The sequence below is a fragment of the Lithobates pipiens genome, unplaced genomic scaffold (genome assembly GCF_037356315.1).
Source record: "Lithobates pipiens isolate NorthernLeopardFrog02 unplaced genomic scaffold, aLitPip1_a1.2 Scaffold_28, whole genome shotgun sequence".
Lineage (NCBI taxonomy): Eukaryota > Metazoa > Chordata > Amphibia > Anura > Ranidae > Lithobates > Lithobates pipiens.
In genome coordinates, this window is record NW_027507789.1 from 15340198 (window position 1) to 15350978 (window position 10781).

The window sequence follows — 10781 nt, forward strand, 5'->3', positions numbered from 1 at the left end:
TACATATCAATGCCACTGGCTGCTATTTACATATGAATGCCAGTCATTTCCATGTAAACACAGAGTCTGCAGGTGAGTCATCTGTACACAACAATAGGGCAGAGCTGGGCAGCATTAGTAGCAGCACTTCACACTGAGATACTGGGACACAGCAGAGGACTAAAACTTCAAGGGACAAAGGGAATTTAAACTGGGATAGTTGGCAAGTATGAGGCAGCTGCTTTGGGCCCCACAACAATGACAGGACCCAGGGCAGCTGCCCCTTTTGCCCTGCCTTAAAGACGGCCCTGAACACATGCAGCGAGATTCAGCCCAGGGGGCGCATCTCCGCATCCCTAGGGAGCACCATTGCAGACCTCGCAATGAAAACTTTGCCGCAGTCCTGCCAGAATACCGGAACATCAACTGCCCCAAGATGTGCATACATTCCAGCATTTTAGGTAAAGGGTAAAACACTTGCTATTATGCACTCTACCATCCATCTTTACACTGAGCAATAAAAGAAAAATACTTTGGCCATAAGGTAATATAACATACTCAGTTGTTGCAGAAAGCAGATTGTAATTTGGTGCTGTTAAAATCAAACTGTAGATATAATTGTTGCAGCAACAAAATCATTTTCTTAAGCTTCTAAAAAAGTGGTTTGCTTTCTTTCAACCATGGCAATAGTATTCAGGTACTGGATGCCAAAACATTTCCTTTCTCTGTAGACTGGCGTTCAATCAGAAGCCTGCAGAGAAACAGAGGTCCGTTTTTTGGACATCTTTGGCAGTGACCTTTAACCGTGATAGACCTTTCAACTATACCATATATACCCTTTAAACGGGTACTATTTCAAGAATTTGAGGAGTAAAAAGCCCAACCCACTTTCAAATAGCCCCCCCACAGAGTCTCCGGGGGACTTGGGGTACATAGACCTGGGACTTCAACCTCCTCGAAGGCAGCGCCTCCATATAGTACATTCCAGTGGATTTAGTTCTTTGGCGAAAAACTGTACCAACCTCTAACGTATTCCCGTTTCCCCATTTCCTACACCCCTGCAGCAATGTCCCAACCGCACAAGAGAAAAGTTCAAGAATGCAGAGAACTTAAAGGACAAGTTTTTGGAGACGGTGCCGGTGCTGCAATGGAAGAAACATGCTCAGGAGTCAGAATACGAAAGACTTCGAAAATTTTCTGGAGCCCAAGGTTGGATGGGCGTCACGTGGGACAGTAAGTATTGGACACTCCTGCATTGTCCCTAGACTGTGCAATTTGTTCATTGTTTTCATATAATTCAGGCATGTACCCAGATTTTACATCCAGGAGACCCCAATGAGAGGGCCAGCAGATTAGCCACTACTTGCTTTACAATGGCCACAGAATCCATGTTTCCAGGCCTGTGCAGAAAGAGAGATTTTGGCAGGCATAGAATTGCCCCAGGGCCTCCTTTTCAAGCTAGAGCCGATCTAGTGGAGAACCTGTGCAGGATGCTCAAACCACCTCAGGCAGGTCCAGAGTTAGTAGACACCTCGCCATCCCATCTACCTATATGGCCAAGAGTATGTAGACAGTGACACCCCTCCAAATGATGGGTACCAAGTGTTTCCAATGAAGGGTCCTGGTAATACTCCACCATACAAAGACATTGTAGACAATTGTGATCTTTTAACCTTGTGGTAACAGTTTGGGGAAGACCCTTCTCTGTTCCAGCATGAATGTGCCCCCCTGTGTACCAAACCAGCTCCATAAAGACATGACTGTGCCCCCTCCCCTGTGTACAAAGCCAGCTCCATAAAGACAGGACTGTGCCCCCTCCCCTGTGTACAAAGCCAGCGCCATAAAGACATGACTGTGCCCCCTCCCCTGTGTACAAAGCCAGCTCCATAAAGACATGACTGTGCCCCCTCCCTTGTGTACAAAGCCAGCGCCATAAAGACATGACTGTGCCCCCTCCCCTGTGTACAAAGCCAGTGCCATAAAGACATGACTGTGCCCCCCTGTGCACAAAGCCAGCTCCATACAGACATGACTGTGCCCCCCGTGTACCAAGCCAGCTCCATAAAGACATGACTGTGCCCCCGTGTACAAAACCAGCTCCATACAGACATGACTGTGCCCCCTCCCCTGTGTACAAAGCCAGCACCATAAAGACTTGACTGTGTCCCCTCCCCTGTGTACAAAGCCAACGCCATAAAGACTTGACTGTGCCCCCTCCCCTGTGTACAAAGCCAGCGCCATAAAGACTTGACTGTGCCCCCTCCCCTGTGTACAAAGCCAGCTCCATAAAGACATGACTGTGCCCCCTCCCCGTGTACAAAGCCAGCGCCATAAAGACATGACTGTGACCCCTCCCCTGTGTACAAAGCCAGCTCCATAAAGACATGACTGTGCCCCCTCCCCCCCCCCCCCCCATCCCCTCTGTACAAAGCCAGCTCCATAAAGACATGACTGTGACCCCCCCCCCCCCCCCATCCATCTGTACAAAGCCAGCTCCATAAAGAAATGACTGTGACCCCCCCCCCCCCCCATCCCCTCTGTACAAAGCCAGCTCCATAAAGGTATGGTGTGACCAGTTTTTGCCTACTGGTCACCTTTGGGATTGATTGGAATGTTGACTACAAGTCAGGTCTTTTCCTGATGCCCAAAGTGAGGCCTAACATGCGAGCCAGGTCTTCTCATCCAACATGGAAGCATAGAAAATTGACAGCAGAAAAAAAAAAAGACTTGAGTAGTCCATTGAGTCTGTCCATTTTTTTTTCCCATTAACCTCGTTGTCTGGCTATAGATTTATGTTTATCCCAAGCACGTTTGAAGCCGTTTACTGTTGACTGTCTCACTACCTCGGTTGGTAGTTTGTTCCAATAATCAACCACCCTTTCAGTAAAATAATACTTTCTAAGATTAGTTTTTAACTTTCCTCCAGTTTGAGGTCATGGCCCCCGTGTTCTTGATTTTGGTTTCATATTGAAAAGACCGCCTCCCTGAACCTTATTCGCCCCCTTGATGCATTGAAAGGTTTTAATAATTTCTCCCCTTTTCCTTCTTTCCTCCAGACTTTACATAATAAGTTCCCGAAATCGCTCTCGATATGCATTATCCCCAAACCTTTCACCATTTTTGTTACCCGCCTCTGGACTCGTTCTATCTGATAAATATCTTTTTGTAAGCGAGGTCTCCAGAACTGGACACAGCATTCTAAATGAGGTCTCACGAAAGATCTATATAGGGGAATCAGAACCTCCTTCCTCGTATAGGTACATCCGACACTGACCTCACAAATGCTCTTTTGGCTTAATGGAATTTTGTAGGAAGCCATCCAAGAAGGGTGGAGTGGAGGAACTCAAGTGTCCTGACCACATACATATATCACAAGCCTTTTGGCCATATGGTGTATTTTTGTGGGCCAGAGCTTGAAATAAATTATTAAAAAGGAAGGCCATTTGGAAGTGGACCAGTTGTCCATTGTTTCATAGACTTAGCACTTCTCTAGAGTTCAGCCAACAAATACAACCTTTGGAGAAAAAAAAAAATACATTTTAAAATATGTTTGTGTTGGAGGTTGTCTTGGAAGTGTTGACCTCATCCTGGACACATCCTGGTGATCTCATGGTTTCTACAGTATATCAACAGTAAGAAGAATTGTTTACTTATCTAACAGTAAGAAGCATGCTTTTTTTCTTACCTGGACATCTCATGATTTGCTGTATCTCTGCAGTTCTCAACGAAACGCTCAACTTGATGAACTCCACGGGCAACGGCTATATGTTCGACACCTGGAACAGGACTTCCCCTTGCATTCGTTGTGCCGTGGTGGGCAACGCTGGAATCCTGAATGGATCTAGAATGGGCAAAGAGATTGACAGCCATGACTACGTCTTCAGGTATGTCTGTGGAAGCCCCCCCCCCCCCCCAGTCTATCTTTTATAGCCAACATACATTTCTTGTGAATTTTACATTTTCAAACTCCTTCTAAAAGGCTCCACCGAGAAGGTCAGGCCTCTCTCCCGGTGTCTGCGTCATCAGTACATAAGGTGCGAAACATGTTTGTTCTAGGATGGAAACGTTGGGGGGGAGATTTACCAGAACTGGAGCAGCTGTTCATAGTAACCAATCAGCTTCCAGGTTTTATGGTCAAAGCTTGATTGAAGAAGCCGATTGGCTACCATGCACAGCTGCACCAGATTTTTACTTCTCCAGTAAATCACCACCATTGCGTCAAGTTCTAACCCCCCTTCTGATAAAAGAGTGTTTTTGTTTTATGCCGCCGTATTTTCAATCATTTCCCATCCCGACACCAACAGTAAAAAACAAAAAACTCTAGCTCCACCCCTTTCTCCAATATTTTTGGCTAGAATTTTAAAGCCAAACTTCATTTCAAATTTTTTTTTCCTAATGTTTTTATTGTCTTCTCTGCTCACATTGGGGAGATTGACATCATTGGTCTTGGTGGACATTGGTCGCAGGGACGGGAAATGATAGGAAATCGAAAATGTTGCAATTGTTGGCAGTGCCGGGACAAGCGACACCCAAGGCGAAGATGGCAAAATTGGCTTGTATTTTCTTTTTTATTGGGGTTACAACTTAAAAACAATAATAAATGTCTGAGATGGACCCTCCCAGTGCAATGAATGGGGCTTGATGTCCATAAAACAGCTGCCCTCTGCTGTTCAGGAGCTTCTGCAAAAGTGTAGGGACAGCTGGCACATGGACAGCGGATTTGGGATTGTGAACCATCAGCGGGTCTTATCTGTGTTTTGACAGATTGGAATTGCGGGAGACAGCCGGAGTGCAGAGACAAGAGAGACGTCCGCCCTCACTGCACCCTCTCCACCCTAATTTTATTGCCTCTGGGTCAGCCGGGAATAGGTGACATAGGTAAACCTGTGCCAGACTGAGCTCTAGGAAGAGATTCCCCATCACTCTTGTATCCCCAGATAGAATTAAAAGGGAAATCTCCCAAAAAGGACGCAGACAGCAAAAAATAAAAAGAAGGAAAAAAATTCTGATGGATCTAAAGTGGTTGTAAACCCTCCATATCCCCAGTGAAGTGACTGGCCTCGGGTGGTACACTGAGATGAAACAAATCCTCCTACATAAGTTGTACCCGTTTATCTGCAGCATTCTCTTCATCTCTACTTCTCAAGTGCTGAATTTATAAAGTTGGTCTGCGAGTTCAGAAGAAAGGGGCCGGAAAAAGCTGAAATTACACTCTGCAGGAGGTCAGTGAGGAGAGCTCTTAGGGGGTGATCGGAGAGAAGGGACCCCCCCCATTCCCCCTTTAACACAGCATCATAGGTGTGCACCTCAAAGCTTAAAATACACATGACTTTCTCTGCAGCCTCAGCTGTACTGGAAAGTGAATGAATGGGAAGTTCGCATTGCTGAGCGGCTTCCTGTTCATTCCCAAACCGAGGCATAGAAGACATAGTTTACTACCAGAGGCGGACTGACCATCCGGGCACTCAGGCACTGCCTGAGGGCCCCATGCCACTAAGGGGCCCCCCCATCAGGGTTGCCAGCCTCAATAAAACGAGGGACAGCATGATAAAATCTGTGTTTTTTTTTTTAAATCCCAAGATTATAGCTGCCCGGCCTCTCCAGTACATTTTCAGTGTGTGCATGTGTATTCTGTGTGTGTCTGTGTGTGTATACTGTAAGTGTGTGTGTACACTGTGTGGCACCATAATCTATTGCCTGGGGGCCCCATAATCTCCTATTGCCTGGGGGCCCCATAATCTTCTCCTATTGCCCGGGGGCCCCATAATCTTCCCCTATTGCTCAGGGGCCCTACGAGTTGTCAGTCTGCCCCTGTTTACTATGCTTCAGTTATGATTGAACACAGTGAGTGAGTGTGTTCATTTAGAAAAGGAAGGGACCAGTAAATTACTTATTGATTAGCCCCTTCCCTCACTCTCCATCCTTAAACATTCCCGCAGCAGCCAGGGAGGGGGGAGAGAAGCCAGCAGCACTGCGGTGGTTGGGGGGAGGGGGGCCCAGACACCCCCTGCCAATGCCTTTGCACAGCACACAGGAACCGAGGCTGTCAACCACAAGCTGTGTGCTGGAGCTCCCTTCCATGTCACCATTTTATCTCTTGGTGTCAGAAAAACTTGCCAGAAGTGACTCATGTAGATAGCAAAGGAAGGAGGCAGCAGACAGAAATGACACTTAGTGCTCTGGACTGAGACAAGTATAGAGGGATATGCTTTGTTCGGATTTCATGTCGGAGGTTTACATCCACTTTAACCCTTCTCTATTCCATCCAAGATTGAAAAGCTCAAACAACATTTTGTTGAGTGGAAAATAAAAATAAGACTTGTCACATTCTCCAAGCCCTCAGGCCTCCAATGGGAGAGATGGAAGCTCTGAGCAATTCCCTCGTGTTCAGAAGTGGAATGCAACTAAAGCCAAATCCCAACAGAATTAAAATATTCATTTTGTGTGGTTGATGACACATTGAGTCACATGCAGCTTTCAGTAAATCTCTCAGAGACGGCAGCAACAGCAGAGTCCCTCCAGAATCTGCAGACCTCTACAGCCAGGACAAAGCTCAGTGGTGTCTCCCTTCTTTCCTTGATGGCCAGAGAGGGATCACCAACGCAGTTGGCCAGACAGGGATCACTAGGACGCCGTTGGCCAGACAGGGATCACTAGGACGCCCTTGGCCAGACAGGGATCACTAGGATGCCCTTGGCCAGACAGGGATCACTAGGACGCCCTTGGCCAGACAGGGATCACTAGGACGCCCTTGGCCAGACAGGGATCACTAGGACGCCCTTGGCCAGACAGGGATCACTAGGACGCCGTTGGCCAGGAGAGGGATCACTAGGACGCCCTTGGCCAGACAGGGATCACTAGGACGCCGTTGGCCAGGAGAGGGATCACTAGGACGCCCTTGGCCAGACAGGGATCACTAGGACGCCCTTGGCCAGGAGAGGGATCACCGACGCCGTTGGCCAGGAGAGGGATCACTGAGGCCGTTGGCCAGGAGAGGGATCACTGACGCCGTTGGCCAGGAGAGGGATCACTTTGACGCAGTTGGTCAGCATAAATATGGATTGCACTATAGGCTGACCAAGAATCCCTGTTTTTCTACAAAACTTTTTATAAATGATGTATAATAATAATAACAATAACAATAACAATAACAATAATAATAAATGATGTATATCAGTGTGCAGACTCTTGGACGTATTTATGTTCCTTCTCACCAATGACGTGTCCTGGCATGCCGGGCGCTTTCTAACGGTTGTGTCTGTTACCTGCAGGGTGAACGGGGCCATTATCACTGGTTTTGAAATGGATGTTGGCAATCGCACTTCCTTCTATTTCTTTGGCACAAACACCATGATGAACTCATTAATGGCCTATGGGCATCGAGGGTTCAAGAGCATACCGCGCACAGTGGTAAGACGAGCGGCATTTTCAATATAGATATTTGCCCCTCCCCCACCGCATTTCAAGTATCCCACATTTGTGCCAAGTATGAAGCCACGCCCCCTCCTTGTATGAGAGGAAGCTCCGGTGTTTTTAGGGATTGGTTCTATGGAGCAGAAGCTCTAATTTTTCATCATGTTCTGGAGAGAAACCTATTATTTTATCCTTTTACGTGTTTTTTTGTGTGTATTTTGGGTGGTTTTGTTTTTTCATTTAGGGGTGTACTTATTTTATTTTTTTATAATTTCCCTGTGAAACTGCATGTAATTTGACCTGTGTGAATGGCCACAAAATGAAATGTTACTAAGCTAGCGTCTCTCCAAGTTCTAAGGAGGTTCTTCATTCACAAGAATAATATGAAGAAAATACTGCATTATGACCACTAGATGGAGCTGATGATCGTATGAAATAAGCATTTACTTCCTCTGATCATCGGCTCCATCTAGTTGCCATAATGCAGTATTTTCCCAATTCACTGTATTTGTATATGAATGAAATATTCTGACCTGGAGAGGAAATAACTCAGTAACATTTAAATTCTGCCACCATTCCCATGGAACAAATGGCATGCAGGATGAATAGCTCTGTGAATTTTCTATAAATACATTGCCTACAGTGTCATTTGGCTGGCCGCCCACAGAGCAAAACTATATTTTCCAGTCCCCTCAATTTAAGCAGTTGGTGGGTTTAATGAATGAAGGTTTAAAAAGGATACAGTGCTTTGTCACGTTTTTGGCTGGTGTTTCATATGTGCAAAGAGAGATCACAGAAATTCTTAAAAGCATAACATTAAAAGTAATGACAGATATAGATATTAGAAAATATAACAAGAATACTGAACTAAAGATGCTGTTTCTACCACGGATCCCTCCATAAAGGCGTGGCCAGGCAATCAGACCAGATGCATGCTTGTTACATGATAAAGCTCTGGATAAGACAAAGACCTTGGCTGTGGGTTATAGATCTTGAATATAAGGAAAGATCTGCCAGTCCATGGTGTGCAGGCAGTGAGATGATGTGCTATAATCTTTAGCAACCAATCAGTGAGCAGTAATGATGTGCACTAACCTCTTGCAACCAATCATTGAGTAGTAAAGGATTATCAGTAACCTCTAGCAACCAATTAGTAAGCAGTAATAATGTGCAGTAACCTCTAGCAACTAGTTGGTGAGTGGTAAGAATGTCCAGTAACCTCTAGCAACCAATTAGTAAGCAGTAATCTCTAGCAACTAATTGGTGAGTGGTAAGGATGTCCAGTAACCTCTAGCAACCAGTCAGTGAGCAGTATTGATGTACAGTAATATCTATCAACCAATCAAAAGGCAGAAGGCATGTGCTGTAACGTCTAGCAAATAATCAGTGAGCCATAACGTCTGCTGTAACCTCTAGCAGCCAGTCAGCGAGCGGTAATGATTGGCCCCAAGAAAAAGTTTGCCCAGGGTCCAATCAATATTAAAGACAGACCTGGGGGTGGCGCCCATGCGCCCTGCATTACAGGTCACCACTGATATGAAATATGCAATATCCCTATCATTTCACTACAAGCAAGGTTTAATTATTCACTTTGCCCCCCCCCCCCCCAACATTCCAAAATGTTGCAATAAAATATAAAAGGTAAGGCAATACAATTCCTCCAGCAGGGGGAGACATCACCATCCTTCTGACGAGATCCCGGAGGATACAGAGTATCCCCAATCCTGGAAGATGATGGTCCAACACAGTACGGGATCCCCTTCTGGTGTTGTTTGGGCTGCCCAGTCTTCCCCCGGAATCTCCCCAGAAGGATGGTGGCGCCAACCGAGACAAAGTTGGAGTAAGGTACAGTGAGTATATTTAATATACTTTGTCCTATAGAACTTCCAGTCAGTTTTATTCTAACTATCAGACTCGGGAATATCAAGGACAGAGACAAGTGCAGGTCTGCTCCACCGTGAATGGCGGGGAGGATTTCAGATTCCCAGAATCTGACGGTAAAAAAAAAAAAAAAAATTTGGTAAAATAATTTTGGATGCTGCCGCTTCAAAAACTGAAATAAGTTGTAATTTGTCAGCAACTACAGGGAGGTGTGATTTGTATTCGTAAAGACGGTGGGGGGATGGGGTGGAAATTTAGGCGTGCATGTCCTTTAAATCCCGCCTTCACCTTCGCATGTCGTTTACCCTCAACAGGAAACCCGATTCGTCCTCTTACCGGATCACGACAGAGATTATTTATTAGTCCGAGCCGCCCTTACCAACAGCATCATCGACCGAGGCCGGGATAAGGGCAAAGAGTAAGTAGATGGACTTTCCATGCAATCTCCGTTTCTCAAAGGCTGCCCATACACTACGGGGGTCCGTTTGTAAAACCTTCATTGGGACGAATGTCAGAAGCATTCATGCAAAGGTGAACAACATTTCTTAATATATTTCTTCTAATAGATCAGTTCCTGTATCACCAGCTCCATCTAGTGGCCACAATGCAGTATGTTCTCTCATTGAGGAACTTCAGGAATCGATGCAGCATTTTGGCCACTAGATGGAGGTGATGATACGGGAACTGATCTATTAGAAGAAACACAGGGAAATTTTCTAATTTTATACTGATAAAGCTGAATTAAAATTTTACAATTTGAAATGTGGGGTTGCGGCTGATTTTCCCCCCCCTCCCATCTGATCTCTGATCGCTCTTCTCTTCCACAGTCCGGCGCGCTATTTTGGCACAAACCTGACGACGGAACATTTCAAGATCCTGCACCCGGACTTCATGCGTTACCTGAGGAACAGGTGAGTCCACGCCCATGCCAGAGTGTCTGAGGGCGAGGGGGCGCAAGCCATGGGTCAGCTGACCTGTACCAGTCCCGCCCCTCTCTGTAGGTGAATGGAGTGAGTCCATACAAGGTATATGTGTATGCGGATTATTATTTCCTGAGGTGGCCATTGAGGACTACAATGGGGATTTACCATCACTGGAGAGATTTCCTCGTACTTCCTGCCGTGTCTCCAAGACAGAAGTAAAAGGGAAATTTCCCCAACAGGACGCCGGAAGTGAAGAAAAAAAAAAAAAACCTCTTCCCTGCTCTGTTCAAAACCTAAAAAATGTTGGCTTTGGATACACTTTATATGCCCCTTAGTTATGCGGGCACATAGTCGCCATTCATGAAGGAGGAGGAAGCATTTCACAGTGATCAGACTATACATTGTAACTTTGTAGAAGGAGGAGGAGGCATTTCCTCAGTCGCCCCTCCCCCAGTGATCAGACTGTACATTGTCACTTTGTAGAAGGCCTCAAATGTAGAACTTTGACTAATCCTCCAGAGCAGGGGTCTGCTGGACGCTGCTCTATATTAATGTATCTTCCAGATGGGATGGGAACTTTGAGCA

General features: G+C 46.0%; 1 protein-coding gene across 1 annotated transcript in view; it reads left to right on the top strand.

The window, feature by feature from the left end:
* LOC143935102 (alpha-N-acetylgalactosaminide alpha-2,6-sialyltransferase 2-like) overlaps positions 1-10184 on the top strand; it is a gene marked incomplete at its 3' end in the record, with an annotated part of 48184 nt that extends 38000 nt beyond the window's left edge. The window contains 5 exon segments of the mRNA XM_077458729.1: positions 1044-1212; positions 3698-3863; positions 7251-7389; positions 9588-9691; positions 10101-10184. Of these exon segments, the coding sequence (XP_077314855.1) occupies positions 1044-1212; positions 3698-3863; positions 7251-7389; positions 9588-9691; positions 10101-10184 (662 nt within the window).
* Between the last annotated feature and the right edge of the window lie 597 nt (positions 10185-10781).